The 24566-nt window shown below is 38.2% G+C and overlaps 1 protein-coding gene across 1 annotated transcript in view; it reads right to left on the bottom strand.

The window, feature by feature from the left end:
• The window catches only part of LOC128945801 (chondroitin sulfate proteoglycan 4-like), a 29224-nt gene extending 5327 nt beyond the window's left edge, over positions 1 to 23897 (bottom strand). The window contains exons 1-8 of the mRNA XM_054289672.1: positions 23849 to 23897; positions 22830 to 22993; positions 18676 to 22236; positions 17355 to 17825; positions 16389 to 16565; positions 10410 to 10608; positions 6285 to 6416; positions 1993 to 2165 (exon numbers count right to left, since the gene is read on the bottom strand). Coding sequence (XP_054145647.1) covers positions 1993 to 2165; positions 6285 to 6416; positions 10410 to 10608; positions 16389 to 16565; positions 17355 to 17825; positions 18676 to 22236; positions 22830 to 22993; positions 23849 to 23897 — 4926 coding nt within the window. The remainder of the gene's footprint in view (positions 1 to 1992; positions 2166 to 6284; positions 6417 to 10409; positions 10609 to 16388; positions 16566 to 17354; positions 17826 to 18675; positions 22237 to 22829; positions 22994 to 23848) is intronic.
• Positions 23898 to 24566: the final 669 nt, after the last annotated feature.

The following is a 24566-nucleotide window of genomic DNA, read 5'->3' as shown; positions in this document are numbered from 1 at the left end:
TAATGTCTGTCTAAGAACTGAATGCAATTGGTGAGGATTTCTGTGTTTACCTCTGCAATGACTCTATATAATGAAGAAGCTGTGGTTTGCTGTGAGATGAAAATACTTCTAAGGTATCACAGAAAGTACTGCAGAGAAAAACAAAACTCAAACATTATGTTGAAAAACTCCTGAGTTACTCAAGAGTGTTTAATGTGCAAAAAAATTTCTTATATTAGCTGAACAACATCTGTTCAAGAAAAATGCCTTGGAATGCAATAGTAATTTCTGTTTCTTTTTGCTGGTTTTTTTTCCCCTTTGGCAACAAAGCAACAAACCACAGCGAATACAGAAGAGTTCAGCACCCCAGCAAAAGGAGTAACTACTTTTCCAAAGTGAAATTTCAAGTTCCTCAACACAGAATTAAGTCAATGAATACCCACAGACCTACACTAATGCAAAATGTTTTTCAATTCAAATCAGTTTTCAAGCTTATTACCAAACAGAAACTAAATGCTTTAGTCTCCATTACATGGACAATGTACAATGTTTGTAACATAAATGCCATTTTCTTCACTCATATTTAACTCCCTGTGATTACAACACACTGAAATGAAAGCTTATTTAGGATCCCTTTCTCTCTCTGTTACATCTCACCCTCTACCAGAATAAACAGCAATCTTGTTTGGATACTTGAATTCCACCTGCAAGAAGTCATTCAGCTCTACTTTTTTGAAATTAAAATGGCCAATAGAAATATCTCCAACAGACAAGAAAAGCATACATATTATTTCAGCCCAAAACCTTTCGCAGTTTACAAAGTTAAAAGGAAAGTTAGCTATACATTACTAAAAACTAAAGCTACAGAGAATAAGTGACATGTTCTGACATGGTACTGTCCAATAAACACACATAATGGTCACATCCACAGGCAAAAGGAGTGACACTTCAAAACCTTAGCTGAAATATTTTCTGTCTAACATGCTTAATTGTTTCATTTAATACTCAAAAAAATCACATATTTTGGGATCAGAAGGGTAAAGTGTCATTATACAGTTCATTGCTTTCATCAAACAAGACAAAACTCAGCAACTTCTGAAACAAGACCAATGGTATAACAGGATTACAACATGTTTTTCATGAAAACCATTCTGTGTTCATCTTGATTTATAAAGTCCAGGTGGAGACCCATTCTACAACCATCCTTGGTCAGGTTGTTTCAAAGCCTGGTGACAACAAATAAAAATGTTGTCCTTTTTCCAGGTTTTACTGCCCAAGTTCAAATTCTGGCCATTAGATTTTCTTATTCCTTCATATACTCAATCAAATAGCATTTTAAATCTGCAAAAATACGTTTTTCCATGAGCAAAGTCAGAAGATTGACCCTCTTTTATCTCACTCCCTTTAATTTTCTGAGAATAGCTTAATGTATGCTAGAGATAGTTATATTCAAATTCTGCACACAGACAAGTAATTTGTTTTGCAGAAGAATTTTTCCATCGAGTTACATAAGCTGCCACGTTTTAGTCATTCAGTAAGAGAGCCTGTATCACAGTTAAGATACTTCACACATTTAGTACCACAGCCAATACAGTCAATAAAAGTCATCTTGGGGACAGCCATGAGGACTTTGTACAGCTGAAACAGATCTGATACTTGGACTTTTCATAGAGAAAAAGGCTGCTTCTTCTGCCAAAAACTAAAAGCTTCCAACCTCTGACTGCTGGTTAATGGCACCAGAACAGCTCTTCTTGACAAACAGTCTTACAAGCAAAACAGTGGGAATTGCCAAGACCCTGCTAGTATCCAAGCAGAAGGGAACAAAGGTTCCTCTTGTGTTCATTACTAGACGCCAGATATTTAATGACATAGCAAATCTTGGTGATTGCACTGATGGGTCACATATCTGGTTACTTAACAGATATAAATGGATCACACAAAGAATGAGCAACTGAGATGCTCTCTGTAGTAACAATCTACCCCTCAACTAGCTGTTATAAATTAAATGCTTACCATAGACTGTGTAAAACTGAAGATTTCCTGAGTGGTATCATCAGAATCTACTCTGATCAGCCTTCCAAGTTTTGGGGAAGTTACAATCACAAAAGTTATAGTTCTGTTTCCTGCACTGGTCACATCATTGGTTACAGCTTTCAGATCATGCTGTGAAATAGGTTTCCTGGAACCTAAAAAATGTGAAGTATAGGAACAAGATTTACAACAGATTTTTTTCTAAAAGTCTAAGTTTTGCATGCACAACTCACACTCTCACCCAGGTATTCTACTTACCATTTTAATAACATTTTATAAGATCAGCAGGGTTACTCTTTTTCTAGATACCTTCTGGTTACAACTCTTCAACAGCTTTTTCAATTAAAAAGCCTATCACAGTAGGATGTACCCACATTTTAAAAATGCAGTTTTCTTCAGCACATGTAATCGCTAAATACTGGCTTCTGCAAAAACTACCTGAAGTATAGATCAGAGCACGTGTAAGAAGTTCTGTTTCTATATCACATGTCTAGAACCAAATTCAAACTCCAATGTTTTTGGTATTCCCAGTTGCCACAGAAGACATGTGATTTGACTCAGAGAAGACTCAAAACAACAAAGTTTCTAATGAACACATAAACCAAAATCAATTATTAACAAAAGTACACTTTATCAATATGAAATCGGATTTTCATTAATAAAATTAAAACATAAGTACTGAATTAAACAAACTAGGAAGAACACCATGTAACAGAAGTAACAGCCTGAACTGAAATAATGCATTATTTATTAAAATAGATGGAAACTGAGTGGTAACAAAATTCTTTTAATACATAGCACAACGCTAACCTTACTAAGGTTACTATCTTCTGTCCTAAAGATTATAAAGAGCTTTCTGGAATTAGTCAAAGCAAGACAATTTTTGACACAGCTGGGGCAATAATTTCCTAGCTAGTAATTGCCTAAAAGAAAAAAAAAATTTGGCTTCTTTTTAATGCAGTTTCAAGGTACACAGTCGGCAAACTAAAATTTAAGCTCAATGATCATTTTAGAGGAGCAAGATTCCCATCATCCTATTCCCCCTGTATCCCCACTTCTGCCTCCATTTTCACATTTTATCTTCTCCTTGAGCAACAAGGTTTATAGGTTTCAATACATAATTTCAAAGACTATATGGTATTAAATATACTTGAAATCTGAATTATCAATCTATCTCTTACAAGAATAACACAAAATAACACATGTATTATATACATCTATATGCCATAATATTCAGAAGGAAAAAACATTGCAAGGACAGTGAAGAATAGGGATGCTTTTAAAGCCATTATTAATACCAGGAGCCTGATTGTTCACATCTGCTTGTGCTCCGGTTCAAATAACAACTGCTTTGAAACAGAGCTGTTATAAGATCTTCTGTCTCTTCCTGTTTTCCCATTTTTACCTTCCCATTCTGTGTGCCCACTGTTTTGAAAAGTGAAGGAGTCTCTCAGGTTGAGAAAAATTCTCCCAGACAATATTTAATTCAAGAAGTCTCCTACCTCTCCCTTCTTTTCCTTTTTTTCCCTGTGACAGGAAGGGAGGGAACCATGACCTTTTGCATACAGCAGATGTGGCCAAGAATGTACAACTTAGCACAACAGTTAATCAGACCACATAAACCTGCAAACACAGTTATTTGCATAACCAACTAGTTATGCAAATCAGGCCTTATTGCCTTAACAGACTAACTCTAAAACATGGTCACAGCATAGTGATGATGACCAGCATCTGAGCTGTAATGCTAAAAATCTGTCAGAGTGCAAAGTTCAAACCATCTGTCATCTGCTACAATTTTTCTTGACCATACCAGGGTACCACACCACTGCCATCACAGAGAATGGCGATGGGGAGCAAGGGCATCTGTCACAAAACTCCCTCAATTCCTAGCAGACCTGACCTCTCTCACTGAACTCCACAGGCTGAAATACAGTCTAGAGACAGAGACAACATAGTCTATCATGCCTTTCTGTAAATTAGCATCCTCCCCAAACTTAACCTTCTCCTTCATCCACTTCTCACTTGAGAGTTGAGAACTTCCCTGGCACTCACAGTAGTTCTCAGGTCAGACACCTCAACAGGGAGAGGAAGGTTATTTGCCAGCCAGCAGACTGGGTGAAAGAAAATGAAGTGAGAACACTGCCTGTGTGTTCCCAATCACAGAAGGAGAGATCACAAAAACCCCACCCAAACACAGGGGACAGGAACAGACAGAGGAGGAAGACACACAACAAGAACAGGTGACACTGAATAAGGCCAAGCTAATCAATTCAAGTAGAGTGCAACAGCATAATGTTGGTGCCTCGTAATTTTGTTACACATTTTTAGTGCCTACATTTAAGATTTGGAAAATCCTTTGGCATGAGCATTCTCCCTACCACTGCTGAAGAGTTATAAATCATCTCATCATCTCATCAAGAATGATTTGACAGCTCTGCTTCCAATTAACTACAAGTCAGGCTTAACTCTCCTCAGAGAAACTCAGCTTATTTCTTTTTTGAGCAATTGCCTTCCTGAAGAAGAAAATCCTTCCATTGTACATATCTAGCATGCAGTAGAAAAAGCTAATATATCTAGCAGTCAATTTTCTGACTATGCTGAATAAAACAAGCTTCTGTTAAAACAGAAAAAATCTATGAATCATATAAACAGATCTGGTATAGCCAACACAAAAAAAAGCAGTTCATGCTCTTATAAAATTGCAGAACAATATGCTTTAGAGAATAGTTTACACCCCATCACAAAGACATGGTAAATTCTTCAAAATAATTCAATTTTTACTACCCCAGAGAGAAGATTTCTCAAGCTGGCTCAAAATGATCCCTTCTTAGTAGGGCTATAAAATTTAACAGGACACTGGCTGTTGTTTTTATATATAGTAACCATTTGGCACCCTAGTTGTTGTAATAGTCATTTCATGATGGCAAAGTACAGCTGAAAGCCATACAGCTCCAGAATGTCTCTAAAAAATACCATAAAAAGAACATGTGAAAAATCTAGTAACACTTTATAACATCTAAAAGGAATTTTGCTAACCCAAAGTAAGTGAGAATGCAAGGAAAAAAGTGCAATCTTGGACGAATACAGTTTGCAGTGCTGAAAGAAATACTGTATTTTGTAAACGGAAGAACTGATTGACAGCCTAAAGACTTTGCCTTCTATGGAAGTATTAGGCATACTTTTCTTGCAATTATCATTGGCTTAAGATAGAATTCCAGTAAATCCCTGTGCCCAAGGCAACCTTACACACCAAAATTGCAGGTTGATAAGCTTTGTAAATGGATTTATGCGAATCCCATTTACATTGACTGAATTAGAAGATCATGCTGCTACAATCTCATTTTTTGTTGCCTGTGTTTAAGGGGCTTTTGCTGCAAACCTTTGTTTATGCACCTTATATTCAGGAAGTGTAAGAAGATAAAGTGCTCCTCTTCGATATCCAACTAATAAATCAAGGTACAGATTACAACCTCTGGAACTCTGCCAATTCTTAGTATCTCTCTGATTCTACAGATCACATTCAGAGAAACAAAAAAGAAGGCATCACAAACAAAAGTGTGATGCAAGATACTACTGAGAGAAAACTAATCTTTATTTCTCCTTTAATCCTGCAATAAATGTTAGATTCCTAACTCAATGAGGGATTACTCTTGCCAATGCAAAGGAATAAATGGCTCTGATGAGACCTCTTAGCACATCAACTCCTTCAATGGTATGATTTCATTAAAAAATACTCAGCTGCTGAATCAACTAGCTACAAATATGAATCAAAGTTTTCCAGCCTTCTGATTCCTCAGTGAGTCTGTGCTGCTGTCTATAATTCATTTAAAACAAAAGAAAAGTGAACTAGCAATCTGGAAAATTTACACGTGGTATTCAGAATCTCATGGCCACAATCTTCATTCCTCTATTGCTTTTACAAGACACTATCACAACCTTCTAAATCTCTAAATATCTGAATGGACTACAGAGATTTTACACAAACCTAAACAGGAAATCTCCAGAGTTTAGGCAGACAGTGTTATTATCACATTGTAGTTGAACATTTCACTGCCAGTTTCTATGACTCCAAGCATGCACATATCAAAAGGTTAAAGACTGCAAAGCAAAAAAGCAGTATGCTGTTTGAGAAAACATTAACCCTTTTTTAAAAAACACACATAAATATTCCCAGCTAGTTTTCCATAGTTTAGTCAGTTAATTATCTGACAAATAACTCTCTATTAGGCAATATTTTCAAGTGGACAAAATAATGATCATCTCAAAAAACCTACCTGGAAAGACTCCGAGCCCTTTGTTCACTTCAAGGCTAATGACCAGCATCTGAGCTGTGATGCTAAAAATCTGTCGGGGTGCAAAGTTCAAACCATCTGTCACCTGAAAGTTGAAGCCTCCAGACATTGCTCCTGTGGAAATCAAAACCATAAATGTATTCTTATATTACTCTGTCACACAAAAAACAAACATACACTGGACACCTTTCACTCTTGGCTACCGTGAAATATTGTTGAGGAACACATTCAGGGCAGGTAGCTCTGGGTGCAGCTGCAGTGGAGCTGTGCAGGTTGAGCTCTGGGTGGCAGGAGCCCAAGGCAAGCAGCCCTGAACTGCTGAGCCTTTGCATAACAAAGGGCACTGGGACCTGCTGCCAGGGGACCAACACTCAGAGACATGGCAGGAGCTGAGGACTTCAGACTTTCGTGGCTTAGACTGCAAAGCCTTTTGGTCAGGGTCCCCTGTCATGGGCTCCCAGCCAGAGCCGTTACTCTGTAGTTGCACAATAATTAAATTAAGGACAGAGGCACCTGAGATTCTGCTAAGGGAAACCTGAAGTGAAGTCAGTGAGGAAACCTTGTTTGACTGTGTGAGTGTTGGGTATGTAGACAGTCAAGCAAGGTTGACTGGAGCCACCAGATGAGAAAGGGGTTCCATCTCAACAATCAAAGTCTTGGGGGTATCAGTGTGACAGTCAAAGTGACTTCCAGATAAGCAGACAGAGAAGTTTCCTTAGCAATATATCCAAGATCATCCTGAAAGCAACTTTTTATCAGAGCCTTTGTATCTTAATTAGAATTAAATAAATTGAAAATGCAATTAACACATTCCCCAGGGAGAACTACTGGCTGTTGTTTTCAGTGAAAGCCAGACACCCCTAAGATGAAAATCAGCAAGAGTGCCCCCTTGTCTTTCTTCACTGACATGGTGGAGCTGAAATCTTAAACTTGGGGAGAAAATTACTCCAAAATTTTCAACTCCATTTATGTCTTAGGAGGGTCCAAAGCACCTAGGCAATCACGTTTTGGCAAAGAAGGAATTTGGGGAGAAAGGTAACTTGAATGTTCTTTCATTTTGTTTTATATTTTAAGGTCTGAATAAACTCTTGGGTTGTTTCCTTAGCCTCTTCGCTGAACCTCAGCTTCGCAGAAGAAGGTATGTTGTCATAGCTTAAACTATTTCAGAGGTTATGTGTACTCATAATAAACGCACATTTTTCCCTTTAATCTTAGGACCTGTATGTACTTTGGCACAAGCAATAGCAAAATACCTCCAAGAGTCTGAGTGGATTCCTGTAAAAATACATATCTCAGAACTGACAGGCTGCTTTTAAGCAGAGGTTCTCCATGTTATTCAATTAGGTATAAAGACCAAAAAAAAAGAGAAACATTAACTGCTGCAAAGAATTACCACGCTCTCGTATTTGCTTTGCCCAATTTAGCCATAAGATATTGCTACAAGAATACAGATACTAAAAGCCAGAGAGTACCACATACTTTCATGTAATGATCATCATACTTTGCCTAACTATAAATCAACGTATCAGAAGAATCAAATGTGTGTTCTGAGTTTACAGTTAAAAATAGACCTAGGAAATGCTCTTATATTAGCCAGGCAGCTGAAGAAGCTATGGAAGATCTGATCATATTGCTTTTATTTTAGACTTTTTTATTTTATTATATATTCTAACAAAAAAGAACCAGTTGCTGATTCAAAAAAGCATCTGAGTAGTCTACTATTTCTACTGAGTTGAAAAATAACCCCAAATGAACCTGCTTATGCAGCCTCTCTTGCTTTTTTGGCTAAGGCAGGTCAACTGCTTGATTGACATAGACGTTTTGTCATCAGCAGTCAGGAACAGAACTGCATCTTGAAGTTCTGGTTGGCTGGAATATTTATCATTTTATCACAATTAATTTTTTAAAATGAGTCTGATCAGAGGTGATTAAAAGGACACCAGAAAGAGGGTTTGTAAAAGCTGTACTGACAAGCACAAAGACTTCACCAGCAACAAGAGTTCAATTTATTACTGCCCCTAAGAAAAATACTGTGAGGGTTTAAGGGCAGGGCCCATACTGCAAAAGTGAGAGAGGAGAACCCTAGAGTGAAACAAGAGTGAAAAAGAGAAGGAATTCTTACGCTGAAAGAGGGGTACAGAAAAGGAAAAGTGTGTTCTAGTTTTGCATTTACACTGGCGATAGAACAATCCGAGATTATGGAAGAAAGAAACAAAAATCCAAGGGAAAACATGAGAAAAAGAGGAAGATTTGCAACTCACACCACAGAATAAGCAGCAAAATGTAACTCATAAGGCTGAGCAATGTGAAGGGAAAATTGAGAGGTCTAATTTAGGGGCATAAAAGCAAAGTACTTTCATTGGCAGTAAAAAACACACTGAGAATGAAGAGTCATGGCCACGTACAGGTTTAAAAACTGTATACTGCCATGAGGAGTAGCTGGAGGATGGAAGAGCTGCCTCAGCCAAGAAGAACCTGTGCTTTTGGAAAGGGGTGAAATGAGTAGGAAGAGTAGGGTACTTCCCAAAGGAGACAAAGTAGCCAGCACACACCTAAGACTGGTGACAAGGAACAGAGGAAACACAGAGAAAAGGGATAAAAAATTGAATGACAGCAACAACATAAGGAAAGGCCCCAGGTATAAAGAAAGGCCCCAGGTAAGGCTAGAGGCAATAAGATGGGAGTAACAACTACATTTCCAGCAACAGGTCAAGATGAAGGAGAGAGGAAAACCACTGACCAAGAAACACAAAGAAGCGAAATGATCAGAGTACTTCGTGAAGCACTGGAGGCCATAAGGTTGAGCAGACAACAAAGCCAGAGCAGCTGCAAGATCTGACACACAACCCAGGTAATTTTATGTTGCAAATTTACTCTACACTCATTGGAAAAATTACTACCACTGATTGGAAAATGAAATTTTCTGTTCTTTTCACTTTTATTAATCAAGATTCACTCTCTAGGACTACATATGTGCATTTACCCTTTCTGGAACACAGAGCAGATTAATTTCCCCACACTTACCACTGTCCTACAATCATAGGGCTTCTTACATGTCCAAGTCTCCCTTGGAACAATTTAAATAGCTTGGCTCACTTTTATCATGCTCTTGACCTTTTACTTCCTGACCAAATTATTTGAGCAGGATACTTACAGCTCACCAGCAACTGATTGTAAAGCAATTTCAGCAATACATATGCACCTTGCCAGACAGTGCATCATAAGGCGCAATACTTCAGCCTCATGAAGACACAGCACAAATCTGGAGTGACTTCTGCACCCAAGGGAGCGCAGCCTGCCTCAAGGCTGGCAGAAGAGCAGTGTATCTCTTCTACCTCCATCCCAAAACAATGACTTATTCCTTCTGTAGCAACTCCTTTCTTCTTTCAACTGAGGGAAGTAGTAATACAGCTGGAGCAGAAAATAGGTAGCTATCACCCTGTGAAAGCCCTACCTCTTCTGGCTGGAACCCCACTGGGAAGTTCTTTCCTGTGGCTTCCCATTACTGCCACTCAAGGATGCATGAAGCTGCCCCAACTTCTTTTATTCCCCACACATTCTCCCAAATGAAAATAAATCCCTGATCTCTAGCTCTGGACAATAAGAGAAAGAGTCAATGTTTAAAGCTTAATTCTTTCAGAACCTGAAAGGGACACTGACATCACACAGATGAACCGTAACTTCATCATCTATCACTGCACTATGCCAGGTATCTGTGAGACTGTTGGTCCATGAACAGCTCTGCACTGTCACAAGACAGAAAGGCTTCAGGAAATTTTCGATCACAGTAGTCAAAAAAATGGATTTCCTATCTCTGAAAGGAGAAATGTGCATGGAAATGTTCCCCTACTGCAAAACTTTCAGAAAGAAGGATGCTATCTAATGAACCACAAGAACATCAAGGTTTCTCAGTGAGCACACATTTAAATAGACATCAGACATCTTGTTTAGTTTTAGAGATAATGTATAACCAGTGTATAAATACTTCACATAACCAGTGTTCCAAGATCTTTGTGACGTTACAATGGGATCTTTAATGGATTATAAACACAAATATACTGAATAGTATATTCTGGTATCAGATGTGGTATTTTTGAAATCACATACCATTGTGTACAAATACCAGCTGCCCTTTAATTATGTGAGTCTGGGTAAAAGCTAGGATGCTCTTGTTTGGAGAAGACTTCAGAGCCAAGTGTCCATTGCTAGGTGGAGTAATAGAATACACCAGTTCTGATGGTGAGGAGTCCTTGTCTTCTGCACAGAGGTCATCAACAGTTATTTCTGTGACTGAACCCACCCAGACCTAGAAAAGCAAAAATAATTTTAAAAATAAATAAAGTAAGAAAATGTATACAAAAGAAGATTGGAACAACAGGAGACAAGGGACAGGGATGGATGACACGTGACTCCAAGAAAAAGAAAGAATAAAGATTTGTGCTGTGCAACACTCGGAGCTATAACAGGTTTCCTAACTGTCCATCCAAATCTCTAATCACAGACTGGCATAGCTCATCCTGGCAAATAGTCTGCAAAATACAAGACCTTGAAATAATACAAGCAAACACACCCTACATCAGTTAAGAGTTTCAGACAGTTGGAGTACAAGTGCTCTAAATTCTCAGAAACATAACAAAAATTGTATTATGATAACTGAGTAAAGGAACTGCTTTCCAACAAATACACATGAATATTAGTGTCATGTATTTCACAGCAGGTAAGACACTGAATATGTTCTACTTTCACCAGCAGAAAAGATGAAAGAAAAACAGCCTGGGGACAGCATAAACTAATACAATGGAACAGTTCTTGTAGCTGCACTATTTTCTTCTAGCCAAATGCACCAGAGGCCCTTTTTTAGAGCACTAAAAAACCCAGAGACACTCAGAGCACTCACGGAGATGAAACAACCAATGTCTCCAACAGCTGCCTACCATTTACCAGGTTACAATTGCAGAAAAATAGTTAACTAGTTTTTAGAAAGATGGTATAAAAACCATTATTTACTTCTGGTAAACCTAAAGCTGGAGCACATTCTAAGTCTAATTTCAGAGGAGAGCCACGAGATCAATAAAAGAACTGGAGCACCCCTTCTATGAAGTCAGGCTGAGAAAATGGGGGCTGTTCAGCCTGGAGAAGAGAGGATTGTTTGGGGACCTCAGAGACACCTTCCAGTACCTGAGGGGGCCTACAGGGAAGCTGGAGAGGGATTCTCTGACAGGAACTGGAGTGACAGGGCAAGGAGGAATGGGTACACACTGAAAGAGGGGAAATTCAGTGAGGTATTAGGATAAAATTCTTTACTGTGAGGGTGGTGAGATACTGAAACAGGTTGCCCAAGGAGGTTGTGGATTCCCAAATTCTGGCAGTGCTCAAAGCCAGGCTGGATAAGTCTTCAAGCAGCCTGGTCTAGTGGGAGGTGTTCCGGCCCACAGCAGGGGGAGTTAGATGATCTTTAAGGTCCCTTATTTCAAGTAGAAAGGACTTCCCCTCTGGGTTTCATTCCTATCTGACTGGGTAATTTCTTGTTTGGAAAGGATGAGCAATGGCCTATTTTGTTCTTCATTTCTGCTGTATATATCTGGAAATATAGACAGAAGTGCTAACAAAGAACAATACATATTTATCTCAACATGAAGTGAAATTTCTAAAATATTCACTACATCAATATCAATTATTTTCATACACAATTTGTAACATAGCGTAAAATCTTAAGAGCCTAAACCTTTAAATACCTCAGCTTGAGCTTCAAAACACACTGCATCATTCCTCCCTGTCTTTCTAGGTAGTAACATCCCACCAAATGGTTGAAGGGGACACATGATCCTTAACAAAGAGCATTTTATCTCTACCAAAGCCAAAAATCATCAATCACAATTCACTAAGCATTAATTCCATTTTTTAACATGAACCATGAAATAAAACCTTTTAAGAGACTGAAATTTTTGCCACCACACTTCAACAGAGGAAAGATTTCATCCTACATTGTGTCACAAAATATATGCCATGGAAAAAGAGATACTAAAATGAAGTTTGATTTTTTTTCTAATCAGAAGACGTTTGAAAAGTAAATTTATAATGAAAAATACCTTTCAACTAACAAATAGCTATTTTCTTCCCTGAAATATGTATTTTGCTGTAATGTAATTACAAATATTAAATTTGATAAAGAATTACACTTACGGCACAGAATTACAACTAACAGCACAGGGTGACTTAGTGAGTGGCACCAAATAAGCACATCACTTTTTGTACTGAGACCTTTTAATTTGTCTCAGTAGTACTTGCGTAATTATTCTATGAAGAAAATAAAAGGTCACATATAGAATATACAAAGAAATAAAATTATAATGGACACGTTATTACAAATGACTCACTAACTTTCAAGTTATTTTCCTTACTAAAGGAAAAAAGAATTAAAATTTCTAATTATAGAAAACCATTTTTTCTATAATGTCAATATTTAATTCTGTTGTCTCAGCACACTACCACTTAATTCTTTTTAAAGTACTATACATGGCCTGCAACATGATCCTTGAAGAATGAAAGATCTAAGAGCTGAAAAAAACCACAGGGAAGCAAACACTGAGAACACAGCAGAGTGTTACAAGCATATTATTTTTCATATCTGAGATCAAAATCTCCTTGAAGAGCACCATGAAAACTGTATCTGAACCTCCATGATGTAGCATGACACTGATTTTTCATGTGCCTAACATATTCCACAGGCATAGTCCAAAAAAAGGTTCATGACCTTGCTGATGTAAAATAATTTATTCTGCTCTACTTACAGGATTCAGCTCATCAGTATCTCTTGCATGCTACATATTCTACCAGACAGTCTGTATTCACATTTTAACACTGTAGAGAGCAATTTAGAGAAAACAACAAAAATAAGCAGTTTAAATTTGTGCTTTTTTTAAAAAAAAAAATAATTCTAGGAAAATATAGCCCTCTTGTGGCAACAGGAGAATACAGTAATTTCATAGCATTGCCACCCATGTATTTAAACACGTATAATTGCAGCACATAATGCCAGAATAGTGATTTTCTTCAAAATATCCTTTTGCCTTTACCCATTCCCATTTCAGAAAAAAAGAAGTCCATAGAACCTGTGGAAATTTTAAGAAACTATACCTAAATTACCAATAAATTAAGTTTCTAAATAAAAATACATCTCACAAATTTGTTGCAATGGAAAGTATTTAAATTAAATGGATTACAGAAGTTCTCAGGACAGTAAAATTTTCTGCATCTCAGATGTTATGTCATAAATTCTGAGCCAGGAAAAAAAACAAAAAACAAAAAACCGAAACACTTTAAACCCTCATTGACTTCTGCTTCCTAGAAATAAAACAGAGAAAAATTCCCAAAATGGTTGGATGTCTGTCACTCTGAAACTCCCCTCATGGTGCTCATAACATTGATAGCAACAGACAAGGCTGTTTGAAGAAGGGTTGTTATGGCTGTCTCTGAAGTGAGGAAGCTAGAGTTAGACTCATTCAGCATGTGTGCACACACCCAAAAGCTTCTTGGGTTTGGACAGAAGCCCAAAGGTGTAAATTAACTTCCACATGCCCACACCAACATCACTGGCCTCTTCACCTCTTGACATGTACTTCATCACATAAGCTACTTCTCAGCAGCAGATCTCATAACCTAGCCTGTATTTTCAATCATTCAGCATTTCTTTCTGACTCTTTATATTCTGATCTGCAAAATTTCTGAGGTCCTAAACTTCAGTCAACTCCAACAGTTCTAGCAGACTCCTGTTTTCACAGTAGTGGTCAGTCATTTTATACTTTTGTACATTTCCAACCCTACAAAACAGATAAAAGAGCTACTGAGTTTTTAAAAGCAACATTGTCTATCATTCAGTATCTAACACTAGCAATGTTCTTGAGGAGCACAGACTGTTTGGCTGAACATGGAGCCAGCCACCATCACCCTACACAGGAATGCCAATCTCATCTCAGTATTTAGGAGGACTAAGAAAACCCCATTTTCTTCCATCCACTGAGGATGTGCAAGTTTGATTCGAGGAAGATTCATCTCAGCATTTTCCTCCCATCAGATAAACTGACTGCCAAATTTGTTTTAGATTGCACATGAATCCACCATATGTGTACATAATGGTAGCCCCTCACAACAGATATAAACTTGATTTTTCAACAATAGCTTTTGCATGATTAGCAGAACCACAGGCACAAATGCAGCATCCTGGTTCTAGTACACAGACTGCCTCCCCAGCAGACAGGACCAGCTCTGGGTAGGTGAAGCTTTGTTAATCCTGCTCTTGGGAAGCCTAGATTCACAGATATTTTTAGAAAAATCCATAAGCTGCATTGCAGTGCACTACACAGCCTTAGATCTGTTTAACAGACTGCAATTCCAGCAGCTCAATGCCAACACTTTATTGTCAGCAATGCACCAGAACAGAGACCCCAAAAAACTTGGCTGAACATGGTGCTCTCTTCTCCGACTAGACAAAGACTGCTGCATGCTGTGCTGATGTCTGTAGAGTGCCACTGTGGTTACTTAAACCTGGGAAGATTTTGCTCTGTGCCACCCAAACGTGTCAGTGCAGTCTGCCCTTCTGTCAGCAGTCTCTGCACAGGGCAGGCTATCTTCTGTTGTGGGCATCTGCAGATTATCTGCCTTCCACTGTGAAGCTGTACAATACTTACACTTCAGCTAATTTAAAAATTATGTATTTTCTCATATGAAAAGATGTGAAATATACAACACAAGGTTACCATCATCTTTAGAGTAATACACTTTCCCTCTTCAATACACAATTAACTACATGCATGTTTTGGTACCATCCATTTATAAACTGCAACACAGAGCACTGGGAATGACTGCAGCTTCAAAATATCCTGCTTATCTTCTTTCAAGCCTATTCCTAAATACCTTCTCCACGTTGATGACTTCCAGCTGGTTTACTGTGACCACTTAGCTGACCATGTTCATTTCATCCTGATTTTTGGAGTCACTTAATTTGCTTTTACTCATCAGATCTCAGATTAAAAGTCTTTACATGTGGGGAGCTTTCTGGGCACAGTGTTCTTACTAAAATGGTTCTCATTACTGACTGCTATCATAACACAAACAAATACTATACAAATAAATCCTGGTTTAAATACTATACATAAACAAATTAATTAATCAATCTAAAAACGCATTGAAACTGAAGTGACACTAGTCACTTCTGTAGTGGTAGGTAACTTTTCAAAGATCTGTAGATTAAAAAGTCAGCTATGGTCATTAAGAGCTAAAGGTAGCTTTAGATAAAGGTAACTTAAAATTTTTCTTCAGGATTTTCTGGGGGGAAGGCAGTTAAAAAAAGTTAACGTGTTTTTTCTTAGCTCACAGTATCACACTGTGATATTGTAAAGTGATAGCTTCAGTGATTGGACCAATATTTTGATGACCCTAGATTTCCACAGACTGCATTATATAATTTGCAACTTTTTAAAAGGGAACCACTCCTGCTTTGTTTAAGGGATACCCAACACATAAAAAATTCTCTCTTTTCCCATTCTACTGGCATATCTGGACAAGAGCAGGCAGTAGAATGTACTTCAGCAGGTCTGACCCTTCAGTGCACTTCACGGCAAGAGGCATAGGGTTGGAAGGCTGAGCAAATACAATAGTGAAAAGTTGGCATTCTCCTTCTCATCACTATTTTTGGTACTTTTCTAAGTTACATGTTCATTAACAGCCCTCAAGACACCTCAGCAAACAACACAAAAATATAACAAACATCCAGGTGCAAGCCATCCACCTTCACATGCCCTACATCAGTCCAAGAGACTTCACATAACTTTAAGATTAAAAGAATGCTCATTCAGCCATCAAGATAATCTTTACAACAGCCAAAACAGTTCTCCATGTCTAAAATCTTCCTAAATACAAATAACCTATGTATTGCCTCCTTTCATTAGCATTAATTTCTCTAAACCCAAGGACTACTACCTATTATACTGACTATCCTACCAGACACAAGTCTGTTAATGAAGCTGCATTAAATGGCATCAGAATTAATGGAATTATTTTAACACTTCAAAAGGTTGACAAACATACCTGAAGAATTTTGTTTACTTTTACAACAGGAGCCTCATCATTTACTGCAGTAACAGTCACAAACACAGTTCGGGGCAAACTCTGTTTCCATAATTCCGTGTTATTAACTATCACAGTAAAACTGTCCATCAGTTCTTCACTGTCATCATGAACATAGTAGATTAATTCTTGTTCCACCTAAAAAATATAACAAGCTGAAAAACTAAAGAGGCTAGAAGAAAACAAATGTCACATTGAAAAACATCCTAGTCGTGGCTCTCTGTATTTATTGTATGAACATTTTGTCTATGATGTAATATGATTGTACCTCTATCTTTGCTCCATTCACAACAGTAAATTTTACTGCTCATCTGTCCATTCCTCTAGTCAGAATATCTTGCCAGTCTTGGTATTCTTTCCTTCCTCCTGAAGGAAAAATGGAAATCCAACCCCACTATATTTAACAATGTTTCCTGGAATCTATAAACTGAACACAGTGCTAGTAGTAGATGGTGACCTATGATACCATCTTGCTTCTTGGAGCTAAATTACTGAAAATTAGCACATTGCACATATAGTGGCTATCTGTGAGCAAAGAAATTACCTAAAAAAATTACTTTTTTCCCCACTTTTCTACTTGTTCACTCTACATAGCACTTCCTCTGGTCTTTTCAAAATGCACCCAAAGTCTCACATTTCCAGAATATCTACAACTCTGCCTGAATGTGAGTGGCCCATCAGTCTACTGTGGCTATAGTACATTAGTCTGTGCCAATAGTGCCATCAAGGAAGTGATGTGGCTCACCACTACAAGGCAGCCTCCCTCCCCACTCCAAATGACCAGACAGAAAAAACAGAAAGGTCTTTAACTCAAGGCCAGAATAAAGCTCAAACTCCTGTGTCTCACTACCTTTCACAAAATCTCACAGCTTTCAGCAAAGCAAATAATTAATCAACACTATGTCTAAGAAGATCTAAAGACATTACCTGTTTTCTGGTAAATGTGGCTAACTTTATTCCAGGGACACGAGAGTTTTCAACATACCCATGTTTTGGCTGCTCAGTTAAAATGAATTCACAGCTGAGTCCTGCAAAGTGTCTACTAGAAATTTTTAGATAGTCTTCCACCAGGGCTTTTGAGCCCCCTTCAAATACTGTAAAGTTCTGTACTTCCAGTGGAATCATTCTGGGGATGATGTCTACAGAGATCTCTATTCCACTCACTGTTCTGACACCATTGGTCACATCCAGAAAAAAATGGTCAGAAAGACAGTCAGAAACTGTCTGCACATACTGAACTTTGCCCTCGTCGACATCTTGCTGTGTGAAGCTCAAAGCTGGCCTTTGGTCAGAACTGAGATAACTTTCTTCCGAGGAAAACTTCCGAATGTATCCATGGACTGGAAGCTGTCTCACTGTGAACACAATCTCAGATGGAGGACTATTTTCATGAACAACCTTTAATTCAAGAACATATCCCAAAATTATTCAAATGGAAGTGGGAGAAATTCTATAATTCTCTTCTGAATTTTTCACTTTAAATTCTGGGATTGTCTACCTAACTAAACTGGCATTTAGTTGAGTTACACAGTTCCCAAAACAATACAATGCTTTAAGCAGACACATGTTAAACAGAGGTTGCATGGGAGCCATTTTGCAACGCCAAATATGTTTTGTAAGCTTTTAAAAGAAATGTACTACATAATTAACTACTGGCCTCACATCTACAGATCCCTGCCTGAAACAAGGAATTCAGGATTTCAGCAACATGCAGCCAGAGCCCTCTCGCGGTGGCTCCTGGAAGGCTACACACAAAAATTGGGCAGAGAAGAATTAATCAAACAGAAGTGGCCTCGGGCTTGTGACTTATTTTTTTTAAATTTTGGATGTCACTCTCAAGCAATTTTAACTGGGCTAGCTCCAAATTAAATCAAAAAAAACTCTTTCTTCCTTGGCATTTCCCATCAGCTCAATTACGACCAATTACATGGAGTACAAATAACTGTCACACCTAAAACAAAAACATACATGCAGAATCTCCAAATGATCATTTTCCTATGCACCAATATGTAAGAGAGTCAAAAACTATGGCCCATATTTTCTTTAACGTGATCCATTTTCCTTCCTAAAAATGGAAGCTTGCTAGTGTCAGTTTCTCCTGAACTAAGCACCCAGAATGCAGTCATATTAGTGGTAATCAAATGGAGTTAAAGAAGACAAGACACAAACTAAAGACACTGCCAACGGCTAAAAAAACTGAGGAAAACTTACTACAAGATTGGAGGAACGGACAACACAGTTAACCTACTTGCAGTTTTCCTTTACTGATTTTAACTGGTTTTCCTTCTTCAACCAAGAGACTGTTTATGTTCACAATCCTTGGTGGCTGCTGATGACTTTCCGAGTACACGCGAACCTGCAGTCCAGCATCCAGATGGACATCTCCAGCATGGACTGTAAAGTTAAAGGTGTCAATAAGGTTGTTGCTGTCATCATGTCTGTAGGTCACACGTCCCTTTATCAGATCAAGCTGAGTAAAGGAATCCTTTAACACATTATTCACATATATTCTTCCGTACTTTGGGAAAGAGAGTATCTTGTATGTAAGCTCATGATCATTTCTTATGTCTTGGTTTGTAGTAGCACTGAGGTTAGCTGTTGAAACAGTTTCTTCTGTCCCTTTTTGAACCAACAATCCTGTATTATTTACCAACTTAACATAAGGATCGGTGGCATTAACTTCCAGAAGCAAGGAAGTATAGTGCTTGCCATCTGTCACAAAAAGCACGAAACGCCCAAAATCTGCACCATGGTGTATAAACAGGACTTGCTTTTGTTCCAGGTCCACTTGTTTGAATTGGTAGAGTCTATGCAAAGTATCATTTGTTAGCACCAAGTCCCCATTGGAAATACCACGTCTAGTATATAGCAACTGTCCATCATCAAAATCAGAATCAGGATCACGATAGCAAAGATCTGCCAAAGTTAATAATCGCTGCCCATTTCTCACTACGTCAAATATCTTATCAACTACACGAACTGGCTTCTCATCATTCTTCAGCTGGACGGAAATATAGAATCTGACTTCTACTGACAAAGGTTCTACTTCTGGATCAAAGTTTGCCCCCTTTCCTGACTCTTTGCTGGAAGCTCTGACAAGAAGTTCATCAAACATGGTCTCAGAATCATCATGCACATACATAAGGCACTTATCAGTTATATCTTTATTAGTGAAAGTTGTAAGATTGTCATTATTCTCGAATGAACCAGAAAAATTAGTAAGTTTTAATTTCCCATGCTTAGGAAACTGTATAACTTCATATTGGATAGTTTTATTATCTGGTGTTTGCACAAATAGTTTTGTGCTTGTTATTAATTCTCCTTCCCCTTCAACAACATTAAGGCCATTGTTAGTCAAAATAATGTTTCTGAAATCTGATTTGATGTAGACTTCAAAGTCATAGAAATTTGAATCCAGATACATTGTAGAAATGAGAAATCTAAATGAATCAAACCCTTCATGGTACTGGCTGATTAATTCATATGCCACTTTTTGATCAGTAATATCTTTTTGGCTAAAGACTGAACCTTCTTTCAAAGGCTGGTCATTGAGCAGTATCTGTCCATTCTTTGGTAGGGACAGAAGTTTGAAATGAAGCTCATCTTCAGGTATTTCTAGATCTGCAATCACAGCAAACAGATTATCAGAATTCAAGTACTTCTTTTTTGGTTTTTCCATTTCTAGAGGAGCATGTTTCAATAGTTTGTATCTTAACCATTTCACTCTGATTGGAAATGTGTGCTCTTCACTGATTTTGTTTCCTACGCTAACTTTGAACTTAAATTGGTCAGTAATGTTTTCCAGCTGAATGTCTTTAAAAGTGCTACAGTATCTCACCCAATTGTGCTGAAGAGAGCGCTGAGAAAAAGAGCTGACTTGCTTCCATACTCCCCTTGAACGCTGCCTTTGGACCTGACCAAAGTGAGGTGGCTCTGTGATCTCATACCGTATCTCCAGTTCCTGGAGGACAGCATTTGTTTCAACTGCCAGATGCCTAGGTCCTATAAGAGCTGTAACACCTTGGAGGAGATTTATTCCTGAGTTGTTGACAACTCTGTAATCCAAAGGAACTGCCATGACACGTAACACGACAGTGTTGCTCACCTTCTCACCATCACTTGCCCTGAAAACTATCCTTGAGTTCCTGACACCTGTGTGAACAAAAAAAACAGTGCCTTTGTCTAAATCCTCATTAGAAAAAGTAGTGATAGCTTTTCCAGGATGCCTTGAATTTTCTAAAAATCCTGCATCTGCATTCAGATTTCCAAGCACTGAAAGTCTGAGACCCACAGAATCGGTATCTTCATCTAGAACCTTTATCAGGTCATTAGTCAAACGTTTCTTTGAGTTCTCTAAGAGAAGAAGCAAGTTTCCCTCAGGAAGTATGATCTCAGGTGCATCATTTACTGGAGTAACAGTAATGCTAAACCTATGCTGCTCATTTCCTTGCAAATATGGAGGCACAGTCTTCTCACTGCTGGCAGAAATGGAGAAATTAAAATAATCAGAAGTGTCCTCAGAGCCATCATGAACATACAGAATCTTCCCTTGCCACACATCCTGCATAGTAAATGTATTTACCTCCTGCAATGGTTCAACATTCAGTTTCAAGTGTCCATGAGAGGGTGGTTTCTTTATATCAAAAAGAATTTGTGACTGATTAATTCCTAATTTCTGAAAGTCTAAGTTAATTTTAATATGCTTAGATTCAAGTGAAGCTTTTTCACCCTCTAGCACAATCAAGTTACTCAGAACTAAAAGGTGGCATTTGTCTTCCTTGCCCAGAGAAATCGAGCTTTCATGGGAAATAGCAAATACAGGAGCTGCTTTCACAGGAGGGTTCTTTTCAGCCGTCTCTAAAGAAAGATTTGCTTTAAAAGAACTTGGCAGTTCACATCCAGCTGAAATGTCCTTAGTTACTAGAACATTCTTCAGTGATTTCTTTTCTGAGTTGGCTTTCAGGTTCCTTAAGCAGCCTTTGAAGGATCCTCCTTTGGTGTACTTCCCAGATACTGAGATTAACTTCATCGCTTCTGATCGTATGCTGTCATCTACGCCACCTACAAAGAAGGATCCCTTCAGAAGGGGCAGCTTGCTCTGGGGACGTAAAGACTTTTTCACAGTTTCTTCATCCAGTGTTAGCTGCAAATATTCTGCAGTAAATTTCAGTTTGATGTAGTGCCAACGACTATCATCGACTGACCTATAAGAAGAAAGATGGGTTGTACTACCATGTTTTCCAACATAAGCTTTAATTAAACCATCTTCCATTTCCATTGCAATGAAATCTCCTTCTTGCCCAGGCTGGTAAAGCAGCAAGCCACGTGCAGCTGAGGTTTGTAAAGCATACTCGAAGATTCCCTCGTTGTCGACATTCCATGATGGGAAAGAAATATAGGACCTGGAACTGAAGAAACTAATAGGTTCTTCTTCACCTGCAAAGAATTCATCACTGCACCCCACTGAAACTTCATGGATGTTTTTGAAGCCAGGAGAAGGTCTCAGAGGCATCAGAATGTCTAACTGATTGAATGACACACCATCAATACATCCTCGGAAACTGGGTAGTGCTCCAGCAAGGTAGGGAACATCAAGTTTACCAGGACCACCTATGTAGAATCCATAATCAATGTTTAATTCATAAAGAATTCCGGGCATTTTTACACTAGTTCTATCATGTTTATCAATTACCAATGTGACATTATCATGTTCATGATGTAGTTCAACCAGGTGCCAAGCCAAATCATTCAGCTGAGATCTTTGCTGAGAATGCAGTACTCGTTCTCCCGCACCAAAGTTAATTCTCAACTGCAAGAGACAGAATTTTAAGTATAAAAATCCACAATTATCTTTTTCACAATCATACATTAAGACATAGTTAATATATTAATTTTCATGTATTTTCACACTAACCATATAATTTACAAAATAGATTTGAAAAAATAAAATCCCAATAAAATTCTGTATAGGTTTACTTGTCATCACAGATGTTTGAATAACTGCAGAAGAAGCAATGGACTCCACTGCAATTCTGCTAGAAACAACAGCTCCTGAGAGCCCAAATGAAAGTGATCTTTCAAAAACTTACCTTGCAGAAATACAATTACTCAGATCCAAGCATTTTCTGTAATGCTAACATCATCATCAAATCTGAAATGTTGTCTCTGCTGAACCTCATGCTTTGAACACAATGATCTTAATTTTAAGATCTAGAGATCTCAAAGGCTATAGATATATAACTGTAAGAAATAAAAGCCATAAAATTATCAATTATATTAAGTGACTTTTCAATTTCTCAGAACAGCAACTTGTTTAGATAACTTGTTATAGATAACAGCCTCAAGAAAAACTCTGATAAGCACAGGCTACGCATAATTTTCAGCTACAGTTACAAAGCATACCTGTACATATCCTGAGCACAGCTCCATTAAACAATAATCGGTCTTCCCAGCTGCAAGAAGAAGCAGTCCCTGTGGCTGGCTTGTTCGAAACTGCAACTGTAAGGATGTCTGATGGGATGCCTCTGCCATGTTCAGCTCCACAAAGCTACTACCATAAAATGATACTGAAAGAAATAAAGGAAAATAAATAGGAAACTCAATCACACACACACACACAAAAAAAAAAATCTGTCGTTCTCAATCATACCCATATATATGTAAACAATTTATATTATTTTCTAGACACTTATTCACGTACAAATGAAAATAAATTTCACATATCAAATTCACCTGTTCAAGCAGTTTAATAAGAGGCCAATGGCCATACCAGAATTGACAAGGGATGAATACAGGCCTGTTTTCTTATCTCCAAGAGTGATGACTGGAATGGTAAGAACCATGTAATTATACTGAATAATTTTTTTCAAATACTCCTTAATTTTTGTGTCTTTGTTTCAGGTCTTTTCCTGAGCTTGTCACACCCAGTCTATTTTGGAGTTGCAACAGAATTTCTCTATTAAGTATTCCTCTAGTTTCTCTTTGGACACTTGTTCATCTACAACATGCTCTTACATCTCCATCAGAGACAATCTATGTCATCTCTGCAGATAAGACCCACAGGTCTCCTGCCACCTGTGACATTTTCAGATGTTTTCATTCCTCTCTTCCAGGCATAAGGGCTGCTAGCAGCATGGAGCCAGCAATGGGGGCTTCTACGTGGGCTTTAGGCAGACACAGGTGTAGGCTGTATAGGGGAGCTTTGGCTATGAAGGCTAGGAGGAGGGCTAGGCTCGCAGCTAGGCCTGATCAAGAAGACTTTAATGTGGGGTGTTTCCAAGAGGAGTTTAATGTGGGGTGTTCCTCTTGTTTCCTGTATGCAACTTCCAACCACACCCCACCATCCTGGTGGCCACTCACTCAAATCTGAACAAGCCTCCTTCATCATCTTCTCCCCTCTTTTCTGCCCTGAGGAACAGTACCATCAGCAAGAGTTTTCATGTCACTGCTCACTGCTTTTACCATTCCCATTATTGCTATTTTGAACAACACAACAGATCCAAAGACCAAATCCTCCAAAATTCTGCTGGTAACTTCCCTCTGACACATAAAAAAAAATATCAATCATCTACCACTCCTCCTATTTAATCAATTACTTAATATACAAAGCCCTGCACTCCAATGAATGCTAAAAAGCCTTTGGCAGCAAACTTTATAAAAAGTCTTTTGAAACTCTAAATCTTGGCCACCTTGCCACCTCCATCAAGAAAACTCCAAGGGGTTTGTAAGGAACTCTTTAAAGAGATCTTATAGACTCCTTCAAAATTGATCCATCTCACTTGTGCATCTTTTATTCTTTGTTACAATACCTACAAATTTGAGTTATGGATGTCAGGCTTACAGTCCCCTGTAAATATTATTTAAATATAAGGATAAAATCTGCCACCATCCAGGCTTCAGGTACCAGGCAGTTTAAGCATGAGATCAGATATTACCCTTAGTAAGCAAGTTATTTCATCACCAAGTTCTTTTAGGTCAACCCCTCTCCTCCCCTTCCATCAGCCCAAAAAGGAATTTCAGTTTGGGATCTTCCCAATTAGCAGTAAATGCCACTTAGTTTAGCTTCTCTGCAGCAGCCATGCCCTTTCTGAGTGCCTCTTTTATACTAGTAACTTAATCAACTGGCTGCATGGACCCTCT

Source organism: Melozone crissalis, unplaced genomic scaffold (genome assembly GCF_028551555.1).
Source record: "Melozone crissalis strain CALT ecotype California unplaced genomic scaffold, PUWL_Pcris_2 ptg000005l_1, whole genome shotgun sequence".
NCBI lineage: Eukaryota > Metazoa > Chordata > Aves > Passeriformes > Passerellidae > Melozone > Melozone crissalis.
This window is presented reverse-complemented; position numbering and strand designations above follow the sequence as displayed.